Genomic DNA, 20,858 nt, shown 5'->3' on the forward strand with positions numbered 1-20,858 from the left:
GCAGTCCTTAAACAAAGCCTAATAATTCTGGTACTCTGAAAACAATTGGGAACTCTAGAGTCTACGCAAGTTTAACCAGTGCAGGGCGTTGTGAGTTCCGGTAAAGTATTATCGCTTTATACAGCCAATCAGATTGCCTCACAGCTGATAAAAACTTTGAAGAACAAATCAAAATCATAAAACCGTGAGCAAAATCATCTCCGCCCTGCATTCCTTAACCCGTCAGAAACTTTAGGCTATAGAATATCGTAAAGCATATAGAAGAGCCATACTTACATTTCGGCTTCATGAAGGAATAGAATGATATAATGCACGAATGGGCTATTCGTCCGAGGATTGGAGTGAGTAAGTCATTCCTGCGGTATGGAACGTCTGTGAAGGAAACATAAAATAAATCATAATCATTTGAAGGCGCCAGTTTATTTCTGGAAAGGAGGTGACTTTTGATAAAGTAGCACAAATCAGGTGCTCCATAACCCCTGAGTACATAAGCACTGCAGAGCCAAGTTATTGCAACCTTCGGCTGTAACAAACTTCCATAAAAACAAACTTTGCTATAACAAGCTTCTGAGAGAATCAACTCCTGCCATAATAAGCTTCTACTGACGAACATCTACTATATCAAATTTCTAGTATAACAAATTTTTAAACAAATCTCCAGAAATACAAACCTATAACAAACTTTGGAAAACAAAGTTCCTGCTAAAACAAAGCTCCTGCCATAAAAATTTCCCCTATAGCAAACTTCTAGTATAAAACTCTTAGTTGCCGTAACTAAACTATAGAAGAACACGACTTTCCTAAAGCAAAACGTTTGATATGGGGAAATTTTTGCTCTCATAAAAGGTTCTGTTAGAAAAAAAACTTTTGTATATGGAACTTCTCTTGTAGAAACATTGCTAAAATAAGCTTCTTCTATAATGGACTCCTAACAGAACAACCTTCTACTATAATACGCTTCTGCTAAAGTAAACGTGTACTGTAATGAACTTGTGCTATAACGAACTTTGCATATAACAAGCTTTGTTATTACAAACTTCTGCTATAACAAACGTCTGCTACAGGGAACTTATACTGCTAGTATAGCAAACTTCCACTATAACAAGCTTCTACCATGACACTTTTGCCATCAGAAATTTCTGCCATAAAAAAAGCTTATGCTATAGCAGGGATGGGCAAAATACATGCAAATATGTATCGAAATACAAATACAAAATACTTCGTGAAAAATGTATTTAATTACAAATCTAATTGCATTTACACACAAAGCATTTAATTACAAGATACAAATACAACCAAATGTATTTGGTCTCCTCCAAATACATTTCCACATACATTCCTCAAAATATGCGTCAGCGACTTCAGGGCATCTGCAACGGGTTTTTGGGCATCTCATTTTAATTTTGCATCGCACACTCGGAAGTTAGTGTGCTAGGCTCTAGTAACGTAATAAAACTATAATAACAAAAAAGTGTAATCAGCTTGGGCGTAACACGTGAAGAATGTACAGAGCTACAAGTAGCTTTTTTGTCGATTACATTTTTGGTATAGACCAACAAAGAACAGAGACGACCAAGACGCGCAGTACTAGCTAGAGAATTTTTTTATTGTTGCAACTCGCACCAGTTACGAAAATCTGGACGACCCGCGCGTTTAGAATGTTCCAGGAAAAAGTATGGATGGAAATCAGGCTGGAAAGCATCACACGTAGTCACAGGCACTTATTTAGCCAGTCTGCCTGTGAACGTCGATTTCGTCACTCTTCTTGCCCTGGACTAGCACCGCAATCACAGAGTCACTAAACGCTTGTGCTTGATTGAGAGACACCGCCTTCGGTGCAGAACATAGTTTTCTTCCTGCTCTCGACAGTAACAATAAATTTGAGGAATGTATTTTCGCCCACAAAATTGTATTTAATTACAATTGTATTTGAGATACGCACGTTTTAGTATTTAAGTACACACGTCTAATACATTACCCAATTTGTAATTAAATACAAATGCAAAATACACAAAGTATTTGAAATACGTACTTCAAATACTTGTATTTGAAATACTGTCTCTTCCTGTGCTAAAGTGATTCCTGTAACAAACCCCTGCTATAATAAACTTCTGCTATAACAAACCTATAGCATAACAAACTTTTAGCATAACAGGCTTCTAGTATAAGCAACATCCATTATAACAAAGTTCCAGTCTAACAAACTTACAGTGTAACAAACTTCTGCCATACAAAATGTCTGGTATAACAACATCATCTTCCGAAATTTCAAGGTTAGTTCAAAATGGGTACTAGTACTGTACCACGCCGTGGTGCATTGTTCACACCCACCTTTGTTTGTATTAGTGTAGGCCGCGTAAAAGCCTTGGGGATTGTTGTTGCGGTCCTTTATAGGCAACTCCTTGTTGGGTCCTTTGGCTACGTCTTGGGTGGAAATCCGGTTCCAGAGGTACTTGCTGTTGGGGTCTCGACTGGTCAAGCCACACATATCTCGGCTGAAGTCACAGGCCCCTGTAATAAGGCTCGTATCACTATTTGCTCACTTTAGTTATTAAATGCGAGATAAACTTTTTCCTAGTTCCTCCATTTCAGGGAAATTTATGTTATATAACAAGAAACAAATAAGCATGCAAAAAAGAGTGATAAATGGATATATTTTGAATAAATAAAAAAAATTCGAAATTTTTTTAATAGGAATTGAGCCTAGAACCCCAAAACTGTGAGCCTACACTAAACTGACAGTGAACATATTGTGATACAAGGTGTTTCTCAAACAATTTACCAAGATTTTTACACACCAAAATAAACTATGTATCGTTGAACGCTCACTCTCCGAACCCTAATGCAGTCCCAGATGCCCGATCCAGATGCCGAAGTTTCTGAACTAAGCCTTATCCCATTTCAAAGTTGGAAGTGATCTTTTTTTAAATTGTCATAAAAAATAGCGGCCGACAGGGCTTTTAAATACATAGAACTGAATAGACTTCTTCCAAAACCAACGCGCCCCATCGCGGCGAAATATCACGCAGTGCACTCTGGGAACAAGTTGGCCACTCAATTTCGGTTTCGAGTGTGTGGGTACATCTGATGCTATCACGCCGCGACCAAACGCGCTGCTTGCGTTTTCGATTATCTAACTTTTTACGAATGTACATTACACTCATTCTCGAGCGATACAAAACGAAGAGTGGGGCACTTTCCTTGGTTCCCGAAACATCGGATATTGTGCGCGCGTATGCAAACGCAGTAACACGTGGCTTACTCACCTCGCCCGATGAGTGCATCTTTGAGCCCAATGTCAGTAATCCCATGTAGTACCAGTCAACTACAACTGGAATTTGGTCACCATGAGCCCTAAATGTATTTTGTTTGCCAAACGTCCGCTTCTTGCTATTTCATTGGGCGAAAAGCAAGCCGCATCCTCACAGGATTATCAAAGTTGAGCACAGCGTTGGCGCATGAACTGCTAAGGAAACGCAATAGATTCGACGTCACTACTGTATAAAAGTTGCTATGATGTCTTCCTTGTGTCATCACATATCTCACACTGAAATTTATGATGATAGAAGATTATGTTTTTGCAAACGCTGAGATCGGCTAGCTATGACGGAGGCTCTAACAAGCGTCCCCTACTCCTCGCTAAAACTTTTTTGGACGAGCTTTTCCTGGCGCCCAATATCTGTGCCTGAACGGTGTGTCTAAAATTATCTCAGCATACTCAGTCAGGAAAAAAGTAAACACATAATAAATATTATAGCCATTAGCAACCGTCAAGTGCGCTTTGAATAATTCCGTTCGTTTGGCACACCGCATAGTGGTTCATGCCCGTCCGGCGCACTTCCGGCGAACGGTGCGACTTTCATCACACAAGTGCTCGACTTTTGCTTTCTTAAAACGGTTTGTACGTGAGAAAGTGCCTATATGATTGCAGGATAACTTTATGCGCATACGTGATGTTGAATATTAGTGAAATGTAAGCGGGTGGGGACTTCACTTCATGCAGTGCTGCGGGTCAGTAAAGATAAAGAGGTAAGAAGTGTGTTAAAATTGAGCTTTTCAATGGCGCCTCCGAGTTTTAACTCGCATACTCAGGCATATTAAGAAAAACAGTAATTGCAAAAAGTAATATTTCGTCTATGGACGCACGAAACAAACATACTTTTTAATTAAAACACGAATGTAAAGGCGCGAACTCGATGTATGCATACTTATTGGTTGCTACAGCTTGTTGATTCGTACACAAGCAAGATCCCCGAGCTTCGCAGCGTCGAGATTCCAAGCACTGGCTCGTCCACATACCTCAAAACGCTAACAGCAATGCTCGAGTACAAAAATACAACAAACATGTGTTAAGACAAGCTATACATTTCGGGCTTGTGCTAAAGCTTCGAGGCCTGGCCATTTCGGTTAGTTTAGAGACCACAAACGACGTGCTCGGACCCAGAAAGCATGAGATAACGGCCGTTAATAGTCCACGCTGTGTACGATCTCTTGTCGACGTGTCGATCGAAACCGAAACCATGCCACTCTTTTCCATGGCCAGCTAGTTCGCAGAGCGCAACACGCGCCGTGTTGCCTGCAGGGATTTATGGAAGTAGTCTATAGCACCAGGCACAAAAAACGGGTAAAAATGGGCCCCATTCTCCCATTGAATTTTTCTAAAAATCCCATATATAACTTCTGAATGAAAGAGAGGTTCGCTCTGAAACTTTGAAATCTGGTTCGGACCGTTAGCACTTTGTTTGGGTAGAAATTGAGCGCTCAGTGATGCATAGATTGTTAGTGTTATAAAAAAAAATAGCATTGTGAATATTGTTTATGACGCGCCGTGTTTTATTATGGCATCGAGGCCTTGCAAGACCATCTGGTATTTCGTCTTGATGCTGCAAACAATATGTATTGTCTAAACAAACTGAAAAAAGCTGTCCTAGTCGGAAGACTTGTGAAAGTATGGTTATTACAGGTGACAATCGTTTCGCCAACCCACAGAGCAGAACGTGGAAATTGCGCAAGTGGGTAGCGTTGACTTTTGCTCTCGCTGAGCGAAGGCTGTGCGGCCGATGAGCAATCGAACGCCAGAGGTTCGTGTTCGTGTTCGCCATTGTGTAGGGATTCCACAGCTTCCCAGAGAGGGTACACTTCAAGAAGAGAACTATTATAAAAGCAAAACAATTGCGGGAAGAGCTCCGGTTGTCTTGACAATATGTTTCACAGGAGAAAGAAGCAGAGTGAAACTGACATCGCTAAAGAGAAGCGGCGGCCAAATGACGTTCAGCGTATTCAACGTGCGATTGACACACCCGAAAAAAGAAAGTAGCGTTTGGCTACGGACATAAGTAAGGTTTACTTATTCTTCTTTGACCGAGGGCCGAGTGGGGGAACAAGGTTCGTCTTAATTTAGGGCGCGGCCGTAAGGACTATCACATTCCGCACGCCTTGCAAAATTCAAAATCCAAACGCACATACCTGAAACTGAGCTTGCGAACGTTGTTTTGTGAGAAGCGTTATGTCTAATTTTTTTTTTAGCTCAACTCAGAGGTGGTGAAATACGACTAAATATAAAGCAAAATATGGAAGACGTTAACAAAGCTTTGTAATGCGAAAATAGAGAGCAGCTCCTGAGGAGGAGGAGGGCAGGGTACGAAGCGGAGGGCATGCTTCTCCTCCTCCTCCATACCTTTCTCATAATCCTTTTCTCCTCCTCCTCTTCCCTCCTACTCCTGCCACTAAATTTGTTTACGGGTGATGTGACACGAAGTCATGACGTCATTTTCCCCGCTAAATTGAGCGGCGAAGATGAATTGGTGCTGAGGTCACGTGACCTAAATTTCCCAGCTGAATTTAGCGGAACAATTTCCCCGCTAAATTTAGCGAAAAAAGTTCCGCGCTAAATTTACGCCTCATAATATAACGCGCTCTGTTACGCCGACGCCGACGGCGACGTCGCTCAACCCGGAAACGGGAGCCTAAGAGCTGCGCTCTAAAACGGTGGGCATGTGTTTTTTTGTGTCCTAAACCAGCTTGTTCGTCGTCTGCTCAGTGGTTTGCGTGTTCGTTCCTAGGTGGCTTTCTGAAAGCCAAACGCTGAGACCGTTTAGTAGAGGCTGGCGACGAGCAGGATAATTGCGATAACTAATACTTTTAACGCAATATATAAACAATGACCAGCTGAGAGCAGGCTTGCAAACCATTGTGCTAATGACGAACATCCGGTAAAGGGCACAGAAAATGCACGACCGTCATTTTTGCTTTATTTTATTTTTATATTTGACCACCTCTCACTTGAGCTCCGAGAACAATATCAGGAAAACTTCTTCCGAAACTAGGTTTTCATGCCCAATTTCTGTTATGTACATCCAGAATTCGAATTTCATAAGGCGTGCGAAATGTGTTTGTCCTTACGGCCGCAACACGTACACCCAGACACGGGGTGCAAGCATCGTCCTAGCCAACATTCCTCGTCCGATCCCCAAAGGAGACTCACCGCACTGTGCCTCGTCCGACCCGTCGGAACACTGCCTTTTGAAGTCGCACACCTGGCTCTGGGGAATGCACTCCTCGGTTCCGCCACCACAACTAAACGTGCCCTCTGGACATACTGGGGCAGCGGTGGTGACTGGAGCGGGAGGCGCAGCTGGAAGGGTTCCTGTGCAAGGCGGAATCATAACGGTCTCTTCTTTTTATCGTAACTTTATTTGAGATTTTGCTCTACCTTTCGTCTTGCCTCATCGTTTACCTGAAGCAAGCTTTTATTTTTGTTAACTTAATTTGAAACTTAATTATGCTCTTTTTTTACCTCACCTTTTAAATATCTTACGCTTCATTTTATCCCAATTTTTTTATATAATCTAGACTTTTACTCACATTGCCTATATGTTGTCTTATGGTTTCTACTATTATTCATCTTACCTTTTATTGTATTCAATTTCATTTGCATTAACTTACTTTTTTTTATTTACAGCTTGACATTCGTCAATTTTCATCGTATCCGTGACTATAGCATTCAATTCGAGTTCGTGGGTCAGCATAAACGTCTTAAAAGACATCACAAAACAGGCATCACGTCTCTAAGTTAGCGCGTGTCGAAAGAGAAGGGTACGAACCGTTATAATACCGACAAGACGTCAGAAAGGAGACATCGTCGATCGCGATGTAGTCAGCGAAGCCCGAGGATGGCCCAATCGTTCCCCTGAAGAACACCTGCAGAAGTGTGTTAAACAGTGCACTCAGCGTTCTCTTTGGTCCTCGCTTAACATTTGCGCTGTCCTTCCACTCCATCAACTAGTAAATCGAGGTGTATGAACATAAAATTTACGAATGTAAATCGAATTCCCATGCTTCCGTATTATAAGTCAGAGCCCCCCCCTACCCCCCCCCCCCCCCCAATGAATATCCGTTTTTCGAACGAGCTTGTATAGAGGGTGTATTCTTGTATCAAATACGAATTTTTCTAAAAAACGCCATAACAGCAACACAAATTCGGTCTGTGCGAGCGAGCTATACTGCGAGGCGGACGTAATGTTCAAGCGAGAATGCAACTAAACAATGGCGAATGAACGAAACCTTACAGTTACTTTTTTATTAGATATTTCAGGGCACATGTTGAAGGCCAGCCCAGATTTTAAAAATGTAAATTCGAGCACGCAGTTGTAGTTGTTCATTGCCTGATTTCGTACTGAAAATCTGTCGATACGTAAACCAATAGCACGATGTCCGCCGGAAGGACAACCCTCGTTTGACGTCAGAGAGTCATGTGTTAATGACGAAATTCGAGTCACTATTTCCCGTCACAGCGTGCCGGAGCTGACTGCCGTCAACGCTCAGTGGTTGGCAAACTAGAGTTGAGTACCTTGCTTGTCATGGCTTCTAAGATGGAGCATCGCTTAAGTTCGCCAGCCACGGAACACAGACGGCAATCGGCTCCGGCGTGCTGTGACGCTAAAATAGTGACTCAATTTTTTTTCATTAGCGCGTGACTGTCCGGTGTCAAACGAGGGTTCTCCTTCCGGCGGGCATCGCGCGTTTGGCTTTGGTATCGACAGATTTCGAGGATGAAACCTGGCAATGAACAGCTCCAACTGCGTGCTCGATACAGTATTTTTAAAAACTGGGCTGGCCTTTAACGATGATTGCCTCCATTTCTTCAATACAAACATGTGCACTAAAACATGAAATGAAACAAATGTAATTAGTGATTTTTTTGTTAATTAGACGTCTCTTAGTTGCATTTTTTTGTGAGTATAATGTCCAGCTGGCCTTATTACTCACTTCTGCAGACTGAATTTCTATAGCTGCCACAGTATTTATTTAGAAAAAAAGCTGTATTCGATTAAAAACACCCTGTATAAGTCGGTCAATCGTATAAGTCAGTCGTATGTTCGTCGGCGTTACGGAAGTGTGGCGGACGAACGTCGCCATGCTTTAGATTGTTTCGGTTAATGTTCATGGATATTAAAAAGATACATAATTTAGTACAAATACCCTGGCCTGAGAGATCGCCGATTGCAATTTTCTGGATAAATATTGATAGGGTAAACTTTTCAGAGCATCGCCCATGCCACATTCTCGTAGGACATCAGGCAATATCCGATGGAAATCGCATAAGCCTCAGGATCTGAGGTACTGATTCCCGTGACATGCGAGTTCATAGCAAGTTCCCGCAGTATACTGCACATTTAACGCACCATGAAGCACAAATTTTCCGTCTCCGAAATCTGCGGCATCAGTAACCGTGTCACAAGTTTGACAGTGCATGTCGCAGTGTTCATCTGTAATTTTTAGGTGCTTTTGATATATCATCCCCAAATATGGCCCACGAAATATTTTTGACGGTTTATCAGATCACCGAGGATGGGCATTCATACTGGATTTTACGGTAAGTAGCACCGTTGTAAAAAACGTAACAACTAACATGTTAAAAATATATTGACTTATACAGCGGAAAATACAGTAGAATATTGTTAAGTACAATTATTAATGCAATAGCGTTAAGGAGCTCGTGTTGCAGAAAAGCCGGCGTCAGTGGTTTAACGCGAATATCCTGATAGGTCGATAAAGTCATGACGTTATATGCCCATGACATCGCGCGGAAATTTCAAACACCCACAACGCTCACGTGAAACCTGAAGTCACGCGTGGAAATAAAGTCATTGAAACATGACATTAAATTCGAATCAAGGGTTACCGCAGTTTTCAAATGATTTCAGTCTATAAGGTAATTCATTTGCCTTCAAGATAAATAATTCTAGGCGAGATTCGAAGCCAAGATCCTTCGATACCGAGCCAGACACGATTCTGATTTGGCCACGCAAGGCACGCTTGCACGACTTGGCGAGGAGAAGGAGATTATACGTTAATATGTTTCACTATTATGTTTCATTCTTAAAGGCGAAGCTTAAGCGTTCTCCAAGGTGTTTACACTTACTGAAAATTTAACATAAATTCTTTAACAAATCAAGGCTGAACACTTTTTCTGGAGAGCACACACATTGAAAGGGACGAATTAATATGCGAGAACACTTTCGCCAAAATTATAGTTAAAAAGACAGTGATGAGTTTGGCAAAACAATAAAGCATGTTGAGCAAAGCAATGATTTTTTGTTTTATTTCAATATACCGCCATGTAATTGTTTCCCGATACTTCCCTTTTAAATCAACGATAGAACTTTAATCATTGCCAAAAATGTACGTGAATGCAAAGCAGTGAAGCCTGACGCAAATATGCTCTTGCGAAGCGGGAAGTCTTCGTGCCTCGGGGCAGTGCAAGGCACTGAGGTTTGGCGCGAGGAACGCATAATTCTGAAGATATTAGTCATTTTCCGATATTCATGAAAACACTTAGAACTATAAAAGTGCATTGCGAATTGAACAAACAAGCAAAGACTATCGTTAATTTTTTACAGATTCAAAATATTAGCACGCCTCTTCTGATAAGGTATTTAACTTTAAAACTATAGTGCAATTGTCTAGATTATCTAGTAGTCTAGTGAATAAAAATATTCACTTCTGTAATAATATTGAAATTCATTATGGACATAGAATCTACTATTGTTGGTATGGCGAGCAGCTACAAATGTTTGCTCACCTATGATCATTGCAGTTGAGCATAACAGGCCACAAAATTGCAAGGCTAATAAAAAGACAGCGCAGTAGCATTAGGTGTACTGATCAGCTTCTAGACACCGAGTTTCTAAAACAGTGGCCTTCGCACAAAAAATAGTCATTAAGATATGCTCTGAACAGAACCACTGTCTCGCCATTAGAAAAAACAAAAAAAAAAAAACAGGTTTTCGGGTTCAAACAAGGTCTGCCTTCCTACCTTTCATTTTGAAATAACGTTTCCTCGACAATGCTTTTAAATTTTAATTTCGATATCTTTATTTAGTTTACAATCTAAAAAAAGTAGCTCGATGCACGTGCACAAGTGAGATGCGGTGAAGCTTGACACATGAACACCGGTGATAAGCGGGGAAGCCCGACGCACAAGCACGTACAAAACAGTGAAGCTTGATGCAAATGGTGCAGCGCATACCACACTGTTTAGGCTCATGGTGCATATGGTAACTACATCTTATGAAGAGTATGAGACTCTGGCTCTCTCGTATCACAAAAGTTCCTATGCCACCACATTGTAAAGAGTCTATTGACTTTTCAGCTCAAGAATTACATCACCATTCTCTCCAAAATCAGATCCTGTACACGGCCAGTGCAGACAACGATCGAGGTTTAGCACAATAAGGGTGATTAATTACACTGTCAAATAAGGTCTCTTATGAGGTTTGATTCCTTGCACTTATTTGAAAATAAGAATTGACCTAGGTTCCACATGCTTCCACATCCTGTCCTATTTTTCCACATCCTGTCCTATTTTTCTTGTTTTTCCTATAAAACTTTAAGCTCACATGGCAGGCACAAAAGAACTATCACTAAAATATATATAAAAAAATTATAAAAATGACCTTACATTTACGTATACACCGCTTTTGGGCATATGCAATGATAACTAAAAAGCGGTCTATGCCTTACCTGGAAAGGTTTTTGCTCTTCGAACAAGAAATTGTGTATCACAAAGTGAAAAAAGTCAGTCTGTTTTTCTGCCCTCCACACTTCTCTCAGGGTCCCGTTGGCAGTGGACCTCACATTCAACGTGAGGGACAACGGCAAGTCGCCATGGATCATGTAGAAGAACGTTATCTGTTCCGGATCAAAAAGGAAAGCACAAAAAATGTAGTGTAGCATCAGTCTACAAGAAAAGGTAGCGCCACATGCCTGAAAAATTAAGCTTACGGTGTGAGACTGAATGACTCGTTATTTGAAAGATAATACCAAATCCTAAATCCCGTCTAAACCCCCCCCCCAAAAAAAAAAAAAAAAATGCTTCAGAGTAACGAGCCCTCAGCCATTTTAGTGGGTAAAATAAATATTTCCAGTTATCTGAAGATATATCTGAAATCACAAGAAGGGGTTTTCCGTCCGCCAGGAACATTAAGACAGTCTGAAAGAACACAAATAAATTTTCCCCGACTTTCCTGACACCACATCTAATGAACGAGAAACCTCCTTTTCGGACCATAACTATAGCCAATCGTACACGCTTTGCATTAGTCACCAGGATCACGGCATCAATGAAAAAATCGAGGAGAAGGTGGAAGGGGGCTGGGGGGAGGGGTCAAACTGGCCTGATGTTATGAACATTCTCTATAATGTAGGACCCAGTTTGCAGTGCATCCCAGTAGAGCGCCCTAATCAGTAACTTTTATTTTCAATGGAGGATGCATTTCTGGTTAATTCTTTTTTGTATTAGCATTTATTTAGGAGGCTAAGTACTTCACGTTATTATGTTTAGGCTATATACAAGCTCGTGCTATACAGGTTTGATTGCATTTTGTGAAATCAGAAGATTCCGCGAAAAGTAAATTCTGATTGAAAATAGGTGAACACAAAATAGATTATAGTTATAAAATGAGTTTGAATATTTTATTTCTAGTTTACCATTATATCTTTTAGCTTCCAACCTCAGACTATGTTGTGGTACTAGCATAATGTTTGCTAGTTTTTTGTCATAGTTCTGAAAGTATTGCTGCATTGAGTTTTTGCACTGTACAGGTACGGTCATTGTCCAGTCGCTTTTTTCATCACACTCACCCCACATGCATAGCTGGAATCAAGAACAGGTCCAGCGATCAATGCATCGAGTTTCTGTTGGTATATTGTAGAAAGTTTCAAAAACCTCCCTAGAAAGCAAAATTAATGGTGTTTAAAAAACGATTCGTAGTGCTGGTTTCATAGTGCCAGTTGACCTTTATTATTCAATGTTTATATCGGCTGTAGAAAAGTAGTTCACTGTGCTTTCTCATTCCAAATATAGACTAGACTACCATATTTTAAGGATTATAGTCATTCTCGTGCTTCAATCTTGCAATGTGAAGTGGTGACGAATATCCAGAGATGCGGACTATAAATATTTTTTTACATTCTTCACTATATTGAGATGTGATAGATTTCGTGAATGGTAGAGTGTGCTAATAAGGATTTCAGAGTAATAAAGCTTCACTGTGCACTAGAAGAGGCATTGGTGAAGGTTTGTTTTAGTTTGGACATTTTGAACTCTGCAGTCTGGAATGTCTACATAGTCTGTACGGTTTTGACTATGTGATTCAGAATGTCTAAATTGTCAAGACAGTCTGGAGTGTATAGACCGGAATGTCTACATAGTCCGGACTGTCCACACTATGCAGACATTCTGGCCTATATAGTCAGCAATGAATTTTATCAAACTTTAAACAATCGCTTTTTAAATACTACTTCATACACTACATAATTTCAGGGATAAAGGTCACTGTAGTTATCGTTATTGGTATAGCATAAACTTCCGAGAAACCGCCAATTCCGCGATAGCACCCAGCATTCAATTTTGCAACATTCGTAAAATCCACAAAGGAGAGATACTTCCATAATCTTTACCCAACTAGCGCCCATTCCCCAGTTTTAGATGATTATCTCTAAATTTCGAATGGGCACCTGCTCGGGATGTTAATGTAGTATATTATGATGTTAGTCACCTTCTGGGAGACCCGTCGTGTGGTCTCTCGTGGGACCACTATTCGGGTACAGGACAGGGAATGCCCTCTGCCAGAATCCTCTGAAGTCTCCCCTGGGCACGAGGGGCACCCAGTCGCAAAAAGATGTGTCGAAGTTGCAGCCGAGGTTGTGGTCCGCTGAAAGGAGACATCCAGCAGTTGTTGCGCATTTCACTGAGGAAAGTGTCATTTGGCTTGAGATTCATCAGTCACGTCAACTAAACAAACGTTTTCCTAGAGTTTTTACAAAAATATCACTTAACATAAACCACGACATAAACTGCCAAATGCGCCCCGTTTCAACAAAGTGATAACAGTTTGATCTTAGACCAACAGGCAAACAGTCAAAAGAGGTCAGTGGTTCTCAATTGCTCTTTGGGGACCCCTTGTGAACCACCAGAAGTGTACTAGACATAAACCAATAGACGACCAAGCAAATGTGAACAGTTAAAGCGATGTGATAACTGGACATAGAGCACAACTAAAGTGCCAAATGCACCCAGTTTAAACGAAGCAATAAAATAGTTTTGACAACAAGGGGAACGTTCAAAGAGTCCAGTGGTTATCAAATGCTTTTTGGGGGCCCGCTTTGAGCCATCAAGAGTGTACTCAATACAAACCACTGACCAAGCAATTTAATGTGTTCAGTTCGAATAAAGTGAAAAATAGACATTGACCACTACACAAACAGTCAAATGTGGTCAGTGTTTGTTAACCAGAAATAATCAGGGAACCCCTTGCGAAACACTGGAAGTGGTGGAAGATCTAAGGGGCAGGGGGATGGATGGTACAAATTAATTATGATTATGACAGGATATAATAGTGCAACTAACAGCCACTACAGGGTTTCACAGATTTTAAAACGATTTTCCAGGGACCCCATTTCAGAACCGTACGATGTAGCCAATAGTGTGCAACCCGGCGTCAAAAAAGTAAGCCCAATATGTCTTTGCCTTCCGCCGAATTCACCATGCCACCATACATTAACCATAACCTCCTGATAAAATTATTTTTAAAGAAATACTTCTGACAACCTTTTCAACACTTGAAGCTGTTCATCAACCTCGCGAATACGGCTTACCGGACGCGAAAAGGCGTTTCGTGGAACCGCCCCACAGGCAAACTGTAGCTTGTCTCTCGTTTTGGCATGAGCGTCCCTCTTCTAAACCAAAGCCCTCCCAGTTGTCCGTTACCTGGCCGTGTTCAGGCAATGCACCTCGGGAGGCAGACTCACCGCAATTCCACTCGTCGCTGCCGTCACCGCAGTTATCCACATAGTTGCAGACGTCGCGCTCATCGATGCACACTCCGTTGCCACAGCTGAATTCTCCCTTCGAACACTCAGTTCGCTGGCGTCCTGAAACAGCCGCACGCAAGTCAGCGTTTTGATGTTGGAAACCAGCTCAAGCAGTGGTTGCACAATGTAAACATGCAACCTGTCGAAATCTGAGCATGGAAAACATTCAACACTGATCTTCAATGTAAAAAAAATAATGCTTTGATTTTTATTTTTTAATATTGTTGACTGCTTTTCCCGAACAACAAAAGAAAAGCATTTACGAAAAAAAGACCGCGCTCCGACAATATGCTTTACATTTCCTAGCTTACCGCCTCCCGTCTCGGAGCCATATATCAATTTGTTACTAATGAAGGGGATGGCATCATGCATCCGTTTATGCCTACTTTAAATATGTATACAAGGGGTAATGTGCTCAAAGGGTGAGATATGAATACTCATGTGCAAAAAGTGGATATGGAGTTTGAAGCGGATTCCAAACAAATAGGGGTTTTTACTAAATATTTTTGAACTTTAATTCAACAGTTCCTCAAAACGTTCTCCACTTGCGTGCACCATGATTTAACCTTTGAAGGTCGAACTTTTTCCCCAAAATATGTTTTAGCTGTCAAGTTTTGGTTTGAAAAAAAAATAGTACAAAAAATGGCGAATGTACGATTTTTTTAATTATCTAGCGGGAGCACGTACAGCCTTAGGCAAGCGGTTCGGGTTCAGACGCATAAAATTGACATATTGAAGGTGAAAGTGTGTCACCTTTGCTCCACTCAGTTTTAATTTGCATGTCCGCTTCCGCGACATTCAAGGAGTTTCATATCTCGAATCCGGCGTACATTACAGAGCTTTTCGTCAAGTGGTAAGCTCTCATCCCCTTAAATCAATTATGAGAAGTGTTAAAATTCTGAGTCGGAAGCCACTATCGCCAAAGTGACCACATGCAACGCGATCATCTCGTACGCAATACGTGCGCGTAGCATTTACATTTAGAACTACATGACCCTATAAAAGTGAAATGTCATGCAAATGTAACATCTACATGTTGCCAAGGACACACCAAGCAGCCGCACCATTTGTGGTGTGCGTGGTTTTGCACTTAGGCGGGCACTCTCAAATGTCTAATCGCCGCCGAAAACGCACCGCGACGACGGCCAAAGGGTTCAACGATAATTCACCTGAGCTCGTGAATTTTTTCCAATTTCAACTTGTCCACCTCAAAGCTCAGTTAGATAAATAAAGTCAGCGCAAAAATTAACATGACTATAAGCAGTATACAGAGAAAAACACAGCGCTGTGTCTCCTATTTTTTTCTTGTGTTCATTTCTTCTCTTTTTTAGTTAGCTGATCATGCACCAATTCCTCCACCTTTACATTTTACTAATCTCAGTTAATTTTACCGTATCTATATTTATTAAGCGTGGCATGTTAACGACAAAATTCCTGCAGCAATCATATTTGATGGGATTTGTAAGTCTGCTTCCTATACGCAAATATTTTTTTTTTATTTCAAATTTGTCAAGGAAATAACAACAAAAAACAAGACGAAAGAGGGGCGCTAGTTGTCAAGACCTCGCTTTCTAACCATATATATCCATAATTACAGCGGGTTAGCACCGCTGAATGCGTTTCTCACTGCATACTGTCGCACTACGGGGAAGCAATACCCGCTGAGGGCGTAAGCTCTGCTGTTATTACCTTCCCGCAATATACTGATGCCAGGTGAGAAACGCACTAAACCGGTCTAACTCGCCAAGAACATTACTTCGAAAAGTATGAATATCGCAGTTCAACTCGAAATGAATAATGAACAGCGTAGTTTTTTAAACTAGTATTCGTATTGTCGCACATTAGTAGATATGATTAGAGCCATGCCTATTGGCAGATTACCCGCAGATCACACGTGGATATTTGCAGAAAACTGTCGAATGATGATAAAATGAATCAAATTTGGCGGATTGCGGATCGGATGCGGATTCCAGGGCTTGCGGATGCGGATTTGATGTGGACACCCGCGGGTGTCGATCTATAGTTTTGCCGAGGTGACAACAGAGTGTAGAGTGAATAAGTGAGTGATACTTTGAAGTGCACCATGAAATGTATTGCGGGAGCCATTCCTTAGATAAAAGGTGACCACCGGGGAAAAATAGTTTTTTACGTGAAGAAATAGTTAATCCTCACCAAATATCGGTCTAGAATGTTCTATGTCGCCCTGAAATAAAAGGTGCCAATCGAGGCCAAAATTGTTTTTTTACGCCAAAAAAAACTTTTATCCTAACTAAAGATCGCTTTAGAACGTTCTATTTTGCCGGAAACGCTGTCCCTAGAGAAAGTAAAGAACGAAGGAGCATCTCCAAATTCTAGGTATCTTCCTCGTGATTAATTACTTTTTACCAACATGCTCGCTCGCAGACTTCTACGTAATCCGTTACAAGTAACGAAATTACTTGTAATCCCTTACATTTATCAGTAATTTTGTAACGGAATAATTACATATTTCTAGAGTAATTTTAAAGTAATTCCCTTACATTTTTGACGTAACGGATTCCTTGTAATCCGTTACTTTTTTTTTCAGAACCCCCCCCCCCCCCCCCCCCCCCCAATTCTGAATAAAGTGTTTTTTTTAAATTATTTTTGTAAAGTCGAGGGCAGTGACACTGTCACGCGAATCGACCAGCGCAAAGGGAGGCTTGGCACTCTTCAGTTCCGCAAAGCCTTTTTTGCAACACCAAGCCCCTGAATGTATCATTTTTAGACCCTAACATCAATGACAAAAACTCAAATAAACAATTCACAAAAAAAAAAAGAAAAGAAAAAAAAAGGGGGGGGGGGGGGGCAAGTTATTTCCGCTTTTTTTTTTTTTTAGTCCCTTCGTGTTTTTTTTTGCGATCGAAGACGGGGAGAGGACGACACCAAGTGATTGTGTGCCTCTTCGAGCAGCTCGAGGCGGCAAGTGCACTGAAAAGAATTAACAATGTCCATCTCGGATATAGTGACTACGACTATTTTCATATCACAACAGGAGACAACGCTCCGTCTACCCTACCCTTTTTGTCAGTCAGCTTTTTGCGAGCATTTAGAAAATGGTAATAGTCTTCCTTTCTTCTTCCAGTTTCGCTCCAGCAGGACTTATCTTATCTCAAGCAGATATTTTTACAAATAAAACATAACGGTGGCTGACGTAGACTTGAAATTCTGGGCTTGAGGAGAGAATGAAATTCGTGAGTGGGGATCATAGCGCGGCTTACTTAGTACTCTACACTTTGCTGCCCGTGGCATCAGTAGACGTCTATCTGGAGAACACCGGAGTAAACTGCAGTCGGTTCGTGCTCCGTGCGTTTTTGAACGGCACCAAGAAAGGTACACACGGCGAACGTGCGTTTACATTTCCCTGTTTTAACCGACGTTTTAATTAATTGCAGTAATGAGTGTCCTTTTTTTTCTTGTATTACTTATATTTATATACTGGAAACTTTTTTTTATTCACCAACGTTTCAAGTGAGGCTCGAACTGCTCGGAACCAAAGGAAGAAGAACATCGAGCCAAACCTTATTTATTATTTAATCATCACTTACTGTTACAACTATGTTTTGCTATTGATGAATTCTACAGCTTCGCGATTTGGAGAATGGAGAATTTTAGTAGATCGGTCCGATGACTCCGATAACGATATCCGATGCTTCGCCGCCGTCTTTGCGTATGCATCATATCCTCATCGGGTACGTTATCGCGGGTATCGGAAGTGTCGGAAGGATCTACTAAATCTCTCAAATAGCAGGCAACGGCTGCAACGACGAAGCTTTGCTCTACATTCGAAGTAAATAGTACTTTTTTGCTTCGCTGAAAAAGCTCAATGGAGAGCATGAAGCATTCGTGAGGAACAATATGGCACTCCCATCCAGTGCCTCAGCTCAAATGGTGTTCAGCGTAGCAGTCGACATATTGAGTAAGAGATAATGAAAAATGTCTGACGAGAAATTCTAGAGCCAGCTGTTGCTCAAAATACTCAAGGTCATTAAATGGAACAGGTGGAATAACCCTCTTCCCTTTGTTTCTTACTTGAGGAAAAATAATGTTCAAAGTAACGCCCCGAAAGTAACGGATCACTTTTTGGAGTAACGGTCAGTCACTTTCATAAGACGGTAATTGTAATTGTAATAAATTACAATTTAGCCTTGAGTAATTGTAAATGTAATTCCTTACTATTTTTCAGTAACGTGTACAAGTCTGCTCGCTCGTTCTTGTTCTTGTTTGTTCTTGTTTGACAAGAAAAGAGCTGAAAACGTTTTTTGGGCATGAAGAACTCCAAACGTACAAGCCGCAAGCAAGTAGAAGAACCCTGCAAGTGGCTACTTCGCCTACAAGTAGATTGAGGAGACTGAATTTGATCTTCTGGAGTAGTGGAACTTGCGCCAGTACGAGTTTCCACACCTCATTCTTGTAGCACAGTTCGTACATGCCATCCACCATCAGTACTTCAAAGTCTAGAGGTTTCTCATTGGTAGGTATTAATGTAAGAGAGTCGAACCAGTCTGAATTCGTCCACGTTGATGATATTTTGTTTTATCTAATAGCAACCTCGACAAGAGAAATAATCTGTATGTGCGCATTTTCTGTTTCTCGACAATTGGCACTGAGTTGTTTTAAGTGTATGGTTCCAAGCGTGGGGTTGCGGGTTAGTGCTTACAACTGAAACTGAAACCTTTCCTCCCACTTTTGTGTATTTTTTGGCCTAAATAAAATGACATATATTACTTGTTTGTCAATAAAGTGGGTTTTATAAAATAAAATGGGAAATAAATATTATAATTCACTTTCTTCTGAGCGGATCTTCTGGACAGAGTGTTAGTGTCACAGATTCCCAAGACAATCTCATAACTGCGAGCATCTTTCCAGTGATGTGAGTTGTCTCTGAAAGGATGATAACCTATTTTATAAATGCAATGAAACGGAATACGATAAAATTACTTTCAACATATTCTGACACGAAGAGTTCTTTCCACAAAGGCAAGATGACGGCTTATAGAATAACATCCATATGACTTATTTTTATTATTCATGCTTCATTTATGTATGTAAAATGAATGCGCAGATGGAGGGTTGTATGCGGTTTCGAATACTACGGACACGGTTCGGATGCGGATGCAGATGCAGAGTATGCGGATGCGGACCGGAAGAGGGTACAATTATTTAAGAACATTACCGATGCGTTTCAAAAGCGGATACCAAGTCTCCGGATGCGAATCAGAAGCGGATAATCATTTTGTTATCCGCTCATTGCTCTGGACGTGATGCATTACCCTAGCTTGTGAACGACAAATAAAGTCACCGACGATATTATGCTTATACACATATTGCGTTTACATAAATGATGTAACAGAAGAACATTTGAAATTAGTAATGCTACAACTCAGGTTACTGGCTAGCAGCACGAGGCCCGTCCGCAGGAAGTAGACAGTTACAGTAGGTTGCAAAATTAAGTGAATTTGTTTTAAATACGATAAAAGATCTTGTGGATGTCAACAAAAATATTTCTAGAATTTCCACGGAAATTTGAAAGCAGTTTCTTTCAGAAACACTATATCCAATAATATGTGCAAAAATTCTGTTTCATTTTGACGACGATCTGACGTTGTTTTGGCAAAAAGTGTTTTGCTGTTTCATTCCTACATATATTTTTATTGTTTGCCACTCAAATTGATAGTGTAAAGCCAACCCAAACACGCCAAATATTACACTTGAAAATAGTCTATGTAGACATCTCGACGTTTTTGCTACAAGCTTGAAACCTTCGAGCCCCCTGCAAATTAGAAATTGCTTTGCTACAAGTAATTCCGGAGCAGGTATTTAATTCTAAGTTTTGATATCCTGTACAATTCCAAACCTAAAACTTGGCAAACTGAATTTGCTATTTACTTTTTATATCCAATAAATTGCCAGCCAGCTTTCAATAAAAGCAGGGATAATATTTACAACAAAAATGCGATAAAAATAGGTGGTGGCACCATCCATCAAAGGTGCCCATTTAGGCCACAAGCAACATGTATCTCAATTTGGGGTGCTCGTGTACTCAAAATTAATGGGAATAAAATATTTTTTAATGTTTAATTTTATTATTTCCTATTTGGCGCTTCATTGTGATCAGCAGTACTCGTTCCAATGCCACGTTGTTTATAGTGGGTGCCCGTGTCTTTATCCCTCACTTATTATAACATTTTTCTCTTACATCTCCAAGGATCGCCAACCCTACTTTTTTTATTTATATCGTTATTTTCAGTGGACATTCTTACCGGAGTTTACATGCACACAAAGCTAATAAAAACTGGTCACTTACTCGGCAGAACGCATCCATCGTATTTAATATTATCGATCGCCATGTAGCTCGTGCCTCTTTGCGTGTGAAGTCCGGTTAGATGGAGCTGTAAAGAAACATTTGCAATACTGATTCCAATGCTTTTCTAAAGTTGGAAGACCGGAGCATATACCACCAC

The 20,858-nt window shown here is 40.8% G+C and overlaps 1 protein-coding gene across 1 annotated transcript in view; it reads right to left on the reverse strand.

Moving 5' to 3' along the window:
• The window catches only part of LOC8033077 (MAM and LDL-receptor class A domain-containing protein 2), a 217,299-nt gene that overhangs the window by 67,840 nt on the left and 128,601 nt on the right, over window positions 1-20,858 (reverse strand). The window contains exons 38-46 of the mRNA XM_040210498.3: window positions 20,702-20,786; window positions 14,314-14,436; window positions 13,062-13,217; window positions 12,145-12,233; window positions 11,026-11,193; window positions 7,104-7,200; window positions 6,485-6,646; window positions 2,332-2,511; window positions 277-372 (exon numbers count right to left, since the gene is read on the reverse strand). Of these exons, the coding sequence (XP_040066432.1) occupies window positions 277-372; window positions 2,332-2,511; window positions 6,485-6,646; window positions 7,104-7,200; window positions 11,026-11,193; window positions 12,145-12,233; window positions 13,062-13,217; window positions 14,314-14,436; window positions 20,702-20,786 (1,156 nt within the window). The remainder of the gene's footprint in view (window positions 1-276; window positions 373-2,331; window positions 2,512-6,484; window positions 6,647-7,103; window positions 7,201-11,025; window positions 11,194-12,144; window positions 12,234-13,061; window positions 13,218-14,313; window positions 14,437-20,701; window positions 20,787-20,858) is intronic.

The sequence above is a fragment of the Ixodes scapularis genome, unplaced genomic scaffold, assembly GCF_016920785.2.
Source record: "Ixodes scapularis isolate PalLabHiFi unplaced genomic scaffold, ASM1692078v2 PGA_scaffold6__148_contigs__length_123643588, whole genome shotgun sequence".
Lineage (NCBI taxonomy): Eukaryota > Metazoa > Arthropoda > Arachnida > Ixodida > Ixodidae > Ixodes > Ixodes scapularis.